This window comes from Vipera ursinii (genome assembly GCF_947247035.1).
Source record: "Vipera ursinii genome assembly, chromosome: 1".
In the NCBI taxonomy this organism is placed as follows: Eukaryota; Metazoa; Chordata; class Lepidosauria; order Squamata; family Viperidae; genus Vipera; species Vipera ursinii.
Window position 1 is genome coordinate 190274373 of NC_139512.1, and position 14607 is coordinate 190288979.

The window sequence follows — 14607 nt, forward strand, 5'->3', positions numbered from 1 at the left end:
TATTTAAACCTTTTATGGTGGCTGCCCAACTCACAAAATTGCAAATCTGGCTGGCTAATTATGGGATTAAAAGTAAGAATAAAAAGAAACTAACAATAGAAACAACCCCCAATAGTTGGGTATTTATGGCTCTGATAGGCAGGCTGGGAGCTATTTGTCTGGCCCAAAACCAAGAATGGCACTTGATAGTTCTTCCAAGCTGACCTCTTTATTGTTTCACCCCTATAGACAAAAGGTTGCCAGAGTGAGGACTCTGCTGTCTGCAACTTAAAATATACTGAACTATTAGTGAGAGCCTGTCTTCACCCTCTTTCTTTCCCGTATAGCAACATCTAAAATGAGTTGCCTCTTACTCACCTGGAATACACTATCTCCCACCTGGGAATACACCTCACTACTCTGCATCAATTTGTCTTATTTCATATAGATATACATAGGCTACACTATAGTTGACCAGGTTGACATTGAACACTTCGGCTCTAAATTATGGTTTAGAAAAAGGCTATAATTGCATGTCATGCTAAATCATGAATTGCACACATCATTTTTCTCTCTTCTTGCTTTCCATATTACTGTATATAACTACAAATGTTCGTTTTCTTCCACCTAGAGATTGGACCCTTCCCATCTCAGTGATAAACCCTCTTCCAAATGTAACAATTAGATATTTTTAAAAAGCTTTCATTGATACCTATGGATTAAAAAAACACAATGGGGCAAATATGAAGTCCATAAATTTATGATCCTACTTAATTTTCTGGTTATTTATTCACCCTTTTAAGAAGTAAAACATTGGCACAATATCATCAAAGTTCCAAGCATTTAGATTACATTTTAAAAACATATGAGTCTATAATTTTGCCATATTAATTTATTCAAACATATATTAAACATTTAAGGTATGAGCACTTCAATTACAATTTATCTTTTTAATTTCTATGTTGTAGTTAATTATCTTTTTTGAACATACAGTGGCTCATGTCATTTCAGACAGCAAAATAAATTACACTGCCCACATTAGACTTTATTAGTTTCAGAAAACACATGAGGGTCTGACATGAGGGAAAGAGCTGCCTGGAATTGGTCGTATGTAGAAGATCTCTGAACAGACCTCTGTACTTTCCCACACTGATTTTCAGTTCATAAACGTAATGCATTAAGCTCCTATTCAGCACCAGTCAGATAAACAAGTGAAATCATAATGGCCATTACAGACAATAGCATCTGTGTATTTTAACTCTGAAATGATAGATGTTCAAAAAAAAAACCAAAAAACCCAGTGGACAATATGGGGCATATGGAACCTTTGTTAGAACACACTTGATTTATATCCCTCCTTCCCCGAGATGAAAGCTAGCAGATGGAAATTCTCCTCTCATTTTTATGATCACCGCAACCTGTAATGTACTTTTGTATTATATTTGAATTGTTGTTATCTGGTTTCTTCTAGCACACTGCAGCTGGTGCCGAAGGAGGAGGACAGTCACTGGTTTCTCCCGGTAGCTGCCTGGAAGACTTCAGAGCCACCCCATTCATTGAATGCAATGGTGCTCGGGGGACCTGTCACTACTTTGCAAACAAATACAGTTTTTGGCTTACCACCATTGACCATCAATTTCAACACTCACCTTCTTCAGATACTCTCAAGGCTGGACTCATCCGAACACATATAAGCAGATGCCAAGTGTGTATGAAAAATTTGTAAAATAAACACCCCCCCCCAAAAAAAATGCCACTTCAAAGTGGCATGGATCAAATTTTGTTGGTGCTTATTTAACTTATTACCTCATCATTTGAACACAAGTATTATCTGGAAGAACAAACACTGCAAGTACATATAACCGTGCAACTGTTCAGCCTTTGTTCATGTATTTGTGAGTTTGGTTTTACCTGCTGCAAATAATATAGTCTATGAGAATAAAACAATAGACAAAATTTCATTATTAAATACACTTGCTCTCATTTAAATCTGATTTATTGTCAAATGATATTTATCTTTTTTTCTATGTATAACTGAACACTGTAGTCATTGAATATTAAATAAACATTTAAACACAAATGCAAACTATGTTAGAATTTAGGATTTTAAATTGAATTTAGCAAACTCATTGTTAAAATATGGAAATGCCATTTCAACATACTCAAAACAATCAAAGAGCTGTATGCTTGCTCTAAGGGAGGGAGTCCTGAGGTCTTTGGTTACAAATCCAATAGAACTACAATGTTTTATGACTGAAGGAAACATGCACGGAATATACTTTTGTTACAATTACATTTCAAGGCCTTTTATTTTTATTAAGTTACTTTATTAAACATCTTGTTGCTATTAGCGGCTAATTATTTCTGCAGAGTCTGCAGAGAATGAACAATAAGCTTTTTGTGTCACTTGGACCTTTTTTTTAATGCAATCTTATATTATTCTATGCAGTACCCTCAATGGATAGACATAGCACATTAGACCAGAATTCACTTACCTTAATATTACTTTAGTATGGCTTGGAGATAAACAATCTATGGTGCTTTAGATGTTTATATTCTAGCTGGATTGATGAGTAATGGTCCATATCTGAAAGTACTTTGCCTATTTAGACAAACTGTACTTTGCCTAATTCTGTTCAACCATTCCTGGGTATCACAGAATCTATGTCATAATAATCTCATAATTTCAGGAATAGCACAAAAGGAAGATGCTTATAAAATTATGCCTTGCAGCTTCTCCAGTTGCAATTATAGCCACAGTCAAGAAACACCACACTAGAGAGTACCATTTATTATTTGTGTGTACCCATACTTAGGAATGTGGCATTTGTCATTCTTCCCAATGTAAGGATGATAAGAGAAACTCAGTATCAGAAGGAAGTGAGTGACAAAAAAACCATCTCCACCCAGAAGGAATTGGGACTGTACCTGGGAAGGTGAGAAACCACTTTTCTCATAGCAGTGAACCAAAACTGTGATCATGTGCATACTTATCTGTACAAATGAAGCTGGATTGGCTTCCAAGTAAATATGCATAAACTTGCTGAGTAAATCAGTTTCTGTCCCCAATTCCTTCACCAGTATGGACAAGCAGATGAAAAGGAGGCAGAATTAGAACCTCAACACTGCAAGTGGCAACAACCCACTTTTGTTGGCAGGTACCAGGCAGCTGCCCAGACTCATCTGTAACTGGGCACTTGGGACTTCCCACTGTTTCCCAAAGTTTTTCCTTCCCAAACCAAATCCTGAATAAGAAATGCTCCAATTTCCTTTCATGTATTTCTCTTTTGTACTTATGATCGCAGTGTTTTATTTTGTATGATAAATAAAAGTATCAACTTTTTCTTATTGAATTGGTACGGGTTTCACAAGACATGACTTAAATCCTAAAAAAAGAAAAAGAATTCCATGTAAAGAAACAACCCATATATGATCTGACTTGAAGGGGACAGGGCAAGAGAATCCAGGGAGTTCTTATTTTATTTAAAAGGCTCTGGCACTTCCAACTTCACCATCCAGTAAACTGTAGCAGCACAGAGGTTGCACGGAAATGTGCATATCCAAAGCATCACCCTTAAATGCAGAGCATGTAATCGCATATTCAAATCCTTTTAAATTCTTCACATTTAAGGAAATTCTGTCGATCTGTTTCTTAGATATCTGATAAAGACTGAAAAAGTTTCAGAATTAGAAAAGCAAAATATGGATTTAGAGGCCCAATGAATTTTTATGGATTTGCAGGCCGAGTTCTTCAGTCACCTTCCAATTCTCATTACTGTTAAAATTTATTTCATCCAAGAATGAGCCCAGCACTATTATTTTGCTACCAAGTCCTAAAATAAATACCATAATAATGTACCATATTTGAGATTCAAAGACAAAATATATTCCAAGCATACTTTACCCTATAATCTCTAGTTTTATGAATTACTATCACAAAGGTAATTAGTAAATTTTATTGCTAATATAGTCTTAAAATAGGCAGAGGTAAAGAGCTGTTTTGTGTCAATAGATTGATCAGCCTCGTAGTAATTTCTTTCACATTCAGAAATGGTAGATTTCTGTAGATCTGTAGAAAAAGTAATCTTCCTAACAAGGAAAAATCCAAGTTGATATTTTTATATATTTCCTCAACAACAGCACTGAAAAATCACTGCTATCATTGATACATTGCTATCACTGATTACAACCAAAATTTTTAAATAATTTTGATTCTCTAACAATCAAGTTGTTATATATATTGCAATCATCTCCATACCAAAACACATCATTTTTCCCCTGCCCTCACACACATTAACATTCCCCCAGCCATGTACTCATATCTACTTTTATGACTCTATTATTCATAATTTAACAAAAAATATGCTTAAATAATTTCACCAGAATCTGATCTACTACTGTAATAACCAAAAATATTTACTCTTACTGATTTAGAACATAAATAATTCATCAACTTCCTGGAATTTCAAAGTTTGAAGCTAATACCGTAGTACATTTATAAACATCATTAGTCCCAATACCACCAATTCACCACTGAGTTAAAATTGGCCTAAAACTGCAGACTACTTTGTAAGTTCCTTCAGGTACATTTTGTTATAGGAGAAATGGGCATACATTTTTTGCCTAACAACCGATGTCTGGGCTATATTGATGTTGACTCTATTTAATACCGTTCTATTGATCTGACTTTCTTTTTTGCTCTGGCTCCAGTGGCCACAACCATGCAATTAATGAGGAAGAAAAGGGAAGAATTGGTTTGCTACAATTCTTTATTTTGCTGGAAAAATATGGTGTAAAATAGCTGATCAATCTCTACCTCCTTCCTGAAATCTATTTCTTCATGTATAAAATCCTCCTTACTATATAAGTGAATGCCACATATCAAAAGATTCTTGCCAAAACAGATACTAAAGATTCATGTGTAAAATAGCATACAGTATCATAAATTTAATGTGGAAGGGCAGAAAAATCACAATTAATGGGCTTTAAAAGCTTTCAATAATTGACTCCAAGCTCCCCTTCCCTGAAGTTTTTTCTCATTACGTCATTTAATTGTTACAAAAATCCATTCTTATAGAAAATGCAGTTTGTCTGGCTGCCCTTGTTATTTTTGCATTGTTATCTTTATTCAACTTTTTTTCTTTGCAGTAACACTTTTGCATTGTTGCAACACTTTTTTGCATTGTCCTTCAATTAGTGTAAAAATGCATTCAATTATCTGCAGCATGCAGAGTGTGTGTTTTTAGCAGTCTTGCAGTTATTTAAGTCTACAGTTTGTGGTAAGCCTTCAGCTTTTTGTTGCAAAATTACCGGAACCACCATTTCAAATACAGTTTCAAAAAGATGGTCCACATTATAACCAGTTTTCGCACTAGTTTCAAAACACATTTTTTCTCCTGGTGGTGCATTTACCTCATCCAACATTTTATACTTGAGGATTTTCCTATAAAATGCTACAGCATCATTCATATGGATTTGTTTTTTCACCTTAGTAGAAATGGAACTATTGGAGGGCTTCTCAAACTGATGCTTGTCTTCTGATTCTGGCAAAGAGGCACACACATCTGTCAGGTCAACTTTGTTCCCGGCAATAACAAAAAGGCAATCTGGGCTGGCAGAATCTGTTAACGCCAAGAACCTATCCTCAAGTTCCACCATGCTCTGTAGATTAGTTACATCATATGTGAGAATAACAGCTGCTGCTCCTCGGCAGTACATGGACCCAAGGCCGTGGAACTGCTCGCGACCTGGAAGAAAGAACACAATACTGAAAGATGATTAGGGGGCTGGAGGCTAAAGCATGTGAAGTACAGTTGCAGGACCTAGGTACGGCCAATCTAGAGAAAAGAATGATAAGTGGGGTGTGTGTAACATGATAGCGGCATTCCAGTATTTGAGGGGCTGCCACAAAGAAGGGGCGGTCAAGTTTTTAATTGGGGTTTTATATTTTTCAGGGATCAAATTTAATTATTTTTAATTGTTTTTAACTTTTGTATTGTATTGATGTTTTTAAATACCTTGTAAACCGCCCTGAGTCCTACGGGAAAAGGGCGGTATATAAATTCAATAAACTTAAACTTAAACTTATTTTCCAAAGCACCAGAAGGCAGGACAAGAAGCAATGGAGACTAATCAAGGAGAGAAGCAACCTGGAATTAAGGCGAAACTTCCTAATAGTGAGGACAATTATCCAGTGGAACAGCTTTGCCTTCAGAAGTTGTAGGTGCTTCATCACTGGAGGTTTTTAAGAAGAGACTGGGCAGCTGTTTGTCCTGAACGGTATAGGGCCATGGTGGCGAACCTACGGCACGTGTGCCACAGGTGGCATGCAGGACCCTCTCTGTGGGCACGCACGCCGTCGGCCCAGTCCTAGGCCTTCAGCTGGGTTTTATAAAACCTTTTCAATTTAAGCCTCCACCGCTGTGTGCAAAAAAAAAAGGTTCAATCAATTTCAACTTCTCGCAGGGAAAAAAAAAGAAAAGAAAAAAAGTTGGAGTTGATTGATTGAACTTTTTAGTCTCACGCAGTCTGCCATTCCCACCACAGCCACGCCCACCCAATGGGCCACACCCACCCAATGGGCCACGCCCACCCAGCACCCAACAATACTTAAGTGGGTTTTGGGTTGCAATTTGGGCACTCGGTCTCTAAAAGGTTTGCCATCACTGGTGTAGGGTCTCCTGCTTGTGCAAGGGGTTGGACTAGAACAGCAAACCTCAACCTTTTGGGGACCAGCGACTTTTCCATGGATAAGTTTTTCCATGGACAGGAGGGGGCGTGGTTTTGCATGTTGCCTGCATCCCACAGATGAGGCTTTGCTTGTTTGTGCAGCCCTATTACTGGCATGCTGTGGCCTGGTGCCAATCCATGGATCGGGGGCTGGGGACACCTCCAAGGTCACTTACAACTCTGTTATTCTGTTAAGAACACTAGTTTGACAATAAAAAATTGTCTAAATAAGAATTTCTGAATTTTCCCAATAGTTCTGATGCAACAACTGATATATATATATTCCTGGCCAGTATAAGGGAAAGAGATTTCCATTACTGAAATCTATCCAGTTCAAAGGGCTGTGTGTGTTTTGTGTGTGTGTATACACACAGATACATACACACAAACACCTTCGAACTGGACAGATATCAGTAAGGGAAATGTCTCCCCGTTATACTGGCCAGGAAGATAAGGAAACTTTGTCCACACACCACCTTAATATATAATCTCCAAAAGAGGTTGCTGCTGCTGCTGCTATCCCAAAATAAAATGTTAAAAATCTTGCCTACATTACTGCTACTGACGCAATATTGTTAAAACTTCTTTTGGAAAAGCTGCTTAAATTATGCCAGAACCCAAAAAAAAAACACCTCTTGGATGTTTCCAAAAGCTGAAATGTTGGGCCTAAGCCAGACATGTCAAACACAAGGCCCGGGGGCCAGATCCGGCCCGTGAAGTTGTTTCATGCGACCCGCGAAGCCATCCTGGAAACAGTGAGGGAACAGCCCCCGCTGCCTTGGCCCTGGCCCAGAGACCCTCCTTCTGCCAGAGACCCTCAGATCTCTCCCACTCCTGCCCAGGCCCCCAAAGGCACCCTTGATGCAAACGATGTAGAGCTGGCCAGGCCCACCTAGTAGGCCAGCGTTTCCCAACCTTAGGAACTTGAAGATGCGTGGACTTCAACTCCCAGAATTCCCCAGCCAGCATAGCTGGCTGGGGAATTCTGGGAGTTGAAGTCCACGCATCTTCAAGTTCCTAAGGTTGGGAAACGCTGTAGTAGGCCATATGCACTTTAGCCACGCCCACCCAGTAGGCCACACCCACCCAGTAGGCCACACCCACCCAGCCCCCTGAGGGCAACCGCAATGCTGATGCGGCCCTCAATGAAATTGAGTTTGACACCCCTGGCCTAAGCTAAAACAAGAGCCAGGCGCCGGAGTGAAAACCCTTCCAAGGAACTGAGCGGGTGCGCTGCCGGAGAGAGAGACGAGCCGGTCGAGTGGCTCGCTCAGCTCCCGCGAGTGCCGCGGAAGGGCTCCTCCGGCCGCCAAGGCTGACTTCCCACGGCGGAGCGAGTGTGCGCGGCTAGCAAGCAGGGGTGGGCGTGTCGGGCTGCTTTCCCAAAGTTGGCAAAGTTAGCCGAGCGCGACGTCACGCCTCTTGTCCCGCGCACGGTCCGCTCGGCCTCGGAGGAAAAGGACGAGCCCTCGACGCCGCCCCCCCCCTCCGGGGGAAAAAAACAAAAAAAAAAAACTCGCCGACGTGGCCCCCGTCGCCGTTCACCTGCCGTGTCCCAAATCGAGATGTTGTGGGGGCCCCACTGCTTGAGGTAGAAGGCGCCCCCGACGGTGCTAACGGTGTCCTGGAAGCGCCGCTCCATGTAGCGGTGCAGCAGCGACGTCTTGCCCACGTTCATGTCGCCCAGCAGCACCACCTTTCCGTCGGGTTTCATCTTGTCCCGCCGGGCGCGATGGCGCAGCCCCGTCCTCCCCCGGCGCTCCTGGAGTTCCTCGGAGAAGAGAGGCGGAGTTGCGCTTTCGCTCTCCTCCGAGGGCGGAGGTGAGGAAGGGAAAGGGAGGGCCGCAGGGGCGATCGGCGGCGAAAGCCCTATGGGGAGAGCTGGACGCTCGCAGGCGCTCTGAACGGCGGGAGCCGCGCTCGCCTCCTTCTCCCGGGAACGCGGCTAAGCAGTTAGCGCTGACGGAGATGGCTCGGCCGTGGTTTGCTTAATCGTGATTTACTGACTAAACCGCAGTAGAACTGTGGCTGACAAAGGACAGCGAGGGACTGAGTTCCTTAGCACAGCTGTCAAAACCGGGCAAGCCCCATTATGATATACTGTATTTTAGAGTGAACTTCTGTATTAAATTTAAAGATGTGACAGAATATTTCAAATTGGGTTTAATGGAGAAATATGAACTAAAATAAGCAGCTTGCTCTCCGACCCACACACATACATAAAGCAGCAATATAAATGGCCTTATTTTCTCTCATTTCTTTGATCATTACACTCCCTTACAAAGTCCATTTATCTTTCATAACACTTTCTCTAATTCTAATGGAACTCAGACTAGTTTTTTTACAGACCATCAGAGAGCTCTTCTTATTTTCTATGGAGATTCCTTTAGTGTAACTTGTTTCTGTGGAGTAAGTCACCTACTGAATATAAATGGTTTTACTTTTGTGTAAACATCCATAGGATTGCTATACACCAGGAAAGAGCAACAGTATGATACCTTAGTCAATAAGAAAAACTGAATAAATGAAAAATGAGATAGTCCTTGACATATGACCATAATTGAGCCTGCAGTTTTGGTCATAAATCATGGTCATTAAGCAGCTCACCATGTGGCTGATTTTATTACCTTTTTAAAAGCGAATGAGGGTGGTGCGGTGGCACAGTGGTTAAGTCTCTGGGCTTGGCTGGAAAGCCGGCAGTCTAGGTTTGAAACCTGAGTGCCATGAGATGGGGTGAGCTCCCGTCCTCGCCCCAGCTCCTGCCAACATGCAAATGTGAGTAGATAAAAAGGTATCACTTTGGTGGCAAGGTAATAGCCCTGTCCAGAATAACCAGCTTAGATGGTTATTAACCCAGTTATACTTCTATATTGTTGGATCTGGCTGTGCCCAAATATAATAGCTAAGGATTAATTAGTTTAAGAAATTCAAAACCCCTGCCTACTTACTCTAATCCTGTCTCTATCAAAATGTTACATTATGTTATGCCCCTGTGCAAGCAGTTTTTACATGACCTACTGGGGGGGGATGGGGGAGAAATTTCTCTATTTTCACACAGTGTGTAGCCTGTCATTTCATCGAAAAGTAAGGACTAGATTTTATAATGTCACTATCCCCTTCCCCATTAAACAGAATAGCAATAGTTGAATAGCAATAGGCATGGAGCTGAATTTATTCAGCTGTATCCTATAAGGTGGCTGAGAGGAGTTTTCCTGATGACACAGTAAATAAAATTTAATTTTGAAAATCCAGGAAGAAAAAAAAGGGAGGGCAATTGAAGGACTATAATTCAGAAACTATAAATGTAATCCTTTTAGTAATTGTGTATTTTTTTTACTGCCTTGATAGATTTTTGGAAAAAGGATAGAAATAAAAGATACTCCAAGCAGGGGTGTCATGCCAAAACCACGCCCACTCCATTGCTGGCAATGGAAAAAAAGTTGTGATACGTTCCACATGTCACATGACATTGCAAGTTTGACACCCCTGCTCCAAAGCACCGCATTTACCCAGTATCCATAGCTGGGGTGCAGAAGGAAGAGGCTGCTGTTACCTTCAATTCTTGTTGCAGGTTTCATACACTGTAAGCGACTGTGCAGAGTTATGAGTTTTGCTTGATCCAATGCAACTGGTAAATGAGTTTACTCTGTTGTGAACTTCAGTCCTGGTTCACAGTAATCCTATGTATTATGTGAAGCCAGTTTCCTTTTGAGAAAAAGAGGGAACCAAAGAACAGTGGGAACACTGGGTGTTCTTGTTTCTCTTTGTCATCTGACCACATTGAACACCCCCGTGGCATAGTGAGTGCTATGCTTTCTTCCTTTTTATTTCAGCATAAAGCAAAATTAGTTGCGAAAGGCTACTGACCTCGTGTTCTTTGTGTATACTTTGTAAAGGCACCCGATTGGCTCTTACGTGTTTGTGCTGAACTTTTAATCACATATCTAATCAGCAGCCGTTGTATTTTGCTATACTACAATTACTTGGTTATCTTTATATGCACAGTACCTCTTGTGTAATTCATATATAGGTAAGTTATATATAGGTAAGTTCTTGGCTAGGTCAGGTCTGGTTGGCAAAACGATGGCAACAGAGAGTTAGGGTGTTTTATATTTCTTTGCTTCCATTTACTGTCCATGTAGGCCAGGGGTCTTCAAACTTGGCCCTTTTATGACTTGTGGACTTCAACTCCCAGAATTCCTCAGCCAGCAAAGCTGGCTGAGGAATTCTGGGAGTTGAAGTCCACAAGTCATAAAAGGGCCAAGTTTGAAGACCCCTGATGTAGGCTTTTGCAGTTCTAGTGTTAAACCTCTACTTTGGTTTCCCAATGTTGAAGTCGTGCTACTTTCAACATTCAACAGGGGAGTTACACTGTGATGTTAAACAAAGTGGGGAGGGGAAACCCTCGTATTTGAAATGCCGAAACATTTTTAAAGCATTAAAAGATTTTAAAACATTTTTGTCTGAAGACGCAGGGCCGGTCCTCGCTCAAACGGCTTCGCTACAAATCGATTCCTTCCAGCAGCGGCCTCTTGCGCAGGTGTCCCGCCGTATAAAGACGGCGCGCTCAGATGTGGCCCCGCATTGTAATTGCTGGAGTGTTTGTAAAAGCCAATGTTTTATTTTGAATCGCGTCTTAAACCTGCAATAAAGCAAGACACTAACATAACCTACCGCGGAGCTCTTAAACTTCTTCCCGACGATTCCCGATACGGGCTCGTCATTTCCGACCAAGGGGGTGGGGTCAAGCAGGAGGCACGGAACCTTCTCGCTAGGCTTTTGTTGCTTTTGTTTTCTAAGTTGCCTTAGAGCCGCTGGGCCCGCGCACACCCTCGCCCGCGGGTGCAGAGGAACGCACACACACACACACACACACCCCCGGGCTTTTTGTCCTGTGGCCGCTGTTGACGTGGAGTTGCGGGTGCTGCAGGCGTTGCTGTTTTGCGCAGCTCAGCACAGTCGGCCGGGGCGGCGTTTGCGGGCGAGGCCTAGGCCGTTTGAGGAAAAGCCGAAGCGATGAAAGGTAGCGAGAGGCGGGAACCGGGACCGAGGGGGAGGGTTGCTGTAACGTGAAAGCATCACGCTCGAGACAATGACTTTGCAGCTGAATTATATGTATGTATGTATGTATGTATGTATGTATATTTAATTTAATTTAATTTAATAATATTTCTATACCGCCCTTCTCCCTGAGGACTCAGGGCGGTTCACAGGGCAAAAGTAGAATACAAAATACAAACATTAAAAAGAAATTAAATGATTGCCCAAGTTTAAAACAATTGATATACAATTATAAAACCCCAAAGATAAAATTAAGAGTACAAAAAATAAAAAACCCCACCAATCCCCATCAGGCTAGGCCGGCTTGTACAAACAAAAACGTCTTGAGATCGTATATGTATATATGTGTATATATATATATATGTTTCCTTTAATATGATATATACATGTTAACTCAATACTGATTAGCAACAAGACATGTATGCATTTTAGTCACAAGATATGGAAATGAGCCTTGGTGGAGCAGTGGGCTAATGCCTCCTTAAGTAACACCAGCTGCCTGCAATTAGTGCAGGTTCACATCCCACCAGGCTCAAGGTTGACTCAGCCTTCCATCCTTCCGAGGTAGGTAAAATGAGGACCCAGATTGTTGGGGGCAATAAGCTGACTTTGTAATAATGCTGCTTGGGGGCGGGGCGAAAGCCCTAATAAGCAGGCATATATACATAGAATGAAGGCTACCCTGAGTCTTCGAGAAGGGCGGGATATAAATGGAATTTTTTAAAAAAAGGTTTATAGCCAATTTTTAAAGCATGATTTTTATGCTATATTTAATGCACATTGAACATCGCCTGTTAAAACCACGCTACAATCATTTCTCTCCCCCTCCCCAGGTAAATTCCATAATTTTACATATTTTTATTTTTTTATTTTAATTCCATTTATATCCCGCCCTTCTCCGAAGACTCAGGGTGGCTTACAAGCTTGCTTTGAAAAAGGACCTTGTATTGCTTTGAATTTCCCACCGTTCTTCACTGTTGGGTAGCTGTAAACTGTAGTGTTTCCTGGCTACTTTCCTTGGTGACCAGAGGCAAGCTCGCCTGACAGTAACAGCCAAGAGGCAGTGAAGGCCTTGTTTTGTTTATTGCAACAAATGGGGAGAGAAGCTTATCAAATCTTGGTTCTCTCCAAAGTTTATCATCCCAAATCAACATCTTTATACATTTCCTGCACCAGCCACCACTTCCCTCCTTGTTCCCCATTGGCTGATGTACTATGAGGTTACACTCTTTCCAATCACCTTCTACATATTTCCTGTTACATACTAAATCATACATCCATGTGCATTTAAATTAAGAGATAATATATGCAAGGTGTGTCTAATAATATTCAATAGGATTTGGTTTTTGAGTTCTGTGATATTTTATGGCTTCTTAGAACAATAGATTCTTTCCTGGTATTCAGTTTTAGTTTTGTCTTTCCTGTTATCCAATTCAGTTTTAGTTTTGCTTTTCCCATTTTTCAATTTGGGTTTTATCTTTAAGCTAGCTATTTCCTCTTACAACTAATTCCTCTTACAATATTACATTTTGAAAACCATTCACTCAATCCTATCAGTAGTATTCTGTGAAGGAGAAATCATTACTTTTGTCTGCAGTATACATATTGTATATCATATACACTAAGTCTATATTTATGCAGTACACATTCATAGGTGTTTATGCTAATCCATAGTGGGGAGTGAGGTGGGATTAAGATGTCGGGCTATCACCAAAAATGTAAATGAAAACTCTTTTTTGTTCATAGTTGACGCAGAAAGGCTCTGGAAGCACATGGAAAAAAATAAAATAGATAATATATTTGAGTGCATGCACAAGGCATTGTTGAGTTTGCAGCAGAAGATCAAAGATGGAACTGCAACAAGGGAAGGTTAGACATCTTTGTAAACTATCACACCTGAATTGAGAAATTAGTGAAACAAAACTCATACTCAGTTTTGCAGGTATAGTTAGTGATATTAAGTAACGTGTGCTATGCAGACAAGTTAAGCTTGCAGTATTTTGTCTATGATACAGTCATACAGAGTTTACAGCTGAATTTAGTAAGCAAACCTGTTTTTTTTCTGTTGTTGATCACATTGATTTCCTATGAGATAATTGGTAAGAGGTTGCATGCCAGTGATGGGGGTGAACTGAAGCCATGGAGCCATTCTTTCTGCTGTCTGTTTTGCCTTTCTCTTCCCTTTCTCCCTGTCCAGTGAGCTGTCAAAAAGATTAGAGTATAAGATGCATCATTTACACAGGGCTTTTGCAATCCATGAATCTTCCTATAGATTTTTACTCTGAATTAACCCACCATGACCTCCTTTGCAAGTATATTGTGAATATATTTAAATAAAGGATGAACTAGTTTTCCCCATTGTGCAGAAGGTTTTCTTTTTTAAAAATACAGCTTTTATAGAGCTCTTCTGATTTTCAGCTCTTTGAGGAGAGAGATCAGCTTAAGGGTGGAACCAGTTAGATGAAAATTTAGCATGCCTCCCTTTATTCAGGATATTTAATCAGATTCTAGTTAACCTTTATTTGTGTACCTTAATGTCTAGGTTGACTCCTAGCAAGTCACTGCAGTTTTCTTGGAAAAATCTTTTGGAAGTGGCTTGCTATTGGGTGGAGAGATAGTGACTGGCCCAAACTTACCCAGCAGGCTTCATGCCTAAGGCATAATCTCCTGATTATGTCTTTGGCCTTGTGCCTACACCAAACTGACTAAAGGAATGCTTTAATTTAGATTTTGCAATGAGCAAATTGGTGATCTTGGCGGCTCCTTGCAGTTCTTATTCTGTTAAAATAATACAAAACATGTACCTGTATTTGATACTAAGTGGTTGGGAATCATACT

The 14607-nt window shown here is 40.7% G+C and overlaps 3 protein-coding genes across 3 annotated transcripts in view; 2 read left to right on the plus strand and 1 right to left on the minus strand.

Annotated features, from left to right (window-relative positions):
* The window catches only part of COL4A2 (collagen type IV alpha 2 chain), a 217172-nt gene extending 213427 nt beyond the window's left edge, over positions 1-3745 (plus strand). Inside the window, exon 48 of the mRNA XM_083348207.1 lies at positions 1451-3745. Within this exon, the coding sequence (XP_083204333.1) occupies positions 1451-1705 (255 nt within the window). The 3' untranslated portion in view covers positions 1706-3745. The remainder of the gene's footprint in view (positions 1-1450) is intronic.
* Positions 3746-4374: 629 nt separating this feature from the next.
* On the minus strand, positions 4375-8474 carry RAB20 (RAB20, member RAS oncogene family). Its single transcript, XM_083350301.1, has 2 exons — positions 8254-8474; positions 4375-5726 (listed from the first exon to the last, which is right to left on the minus strand). The coding sequence occupies exons 1-2, from the start codon at positions 8420-8422 to the stop codon at positions 5194-5196; spliced, it is 702 nt and encodes a 233-aa protein (XP_083206427.1). The 5' UTR covers positions 8423-8474; the 3' UTR covers positions 4375-5193.
* A 3123-nt stretch (positions 8475-11597) lies between these two features.
* The window catches only part of SETDB2 (SET domain bifurcated histone lysine methyltransferase 2), a 35205-nt gene continuing 32195 nt past the window's right edge, over positions 11598-14607 (plus strand). The window contains exons 1-2 of the mRNA XM_083348206.1: positions 11598-11731; positions 13516-13638. Coding sequence (XP_083204332.1) covers positions 11725-11731; positions 13516-13638 — 130 coding nt within the window. The 5' untranslated portion in view covers positions 11598-11724. The remainder of the gene's footprint in view (positions 11732-13515; positions 13639-14607) is intronic.

Coding starts and splice junctions, on each gene's coding strand:
- RAB20 (XM_083350301.1), bottom strand. CDS start 8,422: ATGAAACCCGACGGAAAGGTGGTGCTGCTGGGCGACATGAACGTGGGC. Junction 5,727..8,253: donor CTCGATTTGGGACACGGCAG/GTGAACGGCGAC, acceptor TCTTTCTTCCAG/GTCGCGAGCAGTTCCACGGC.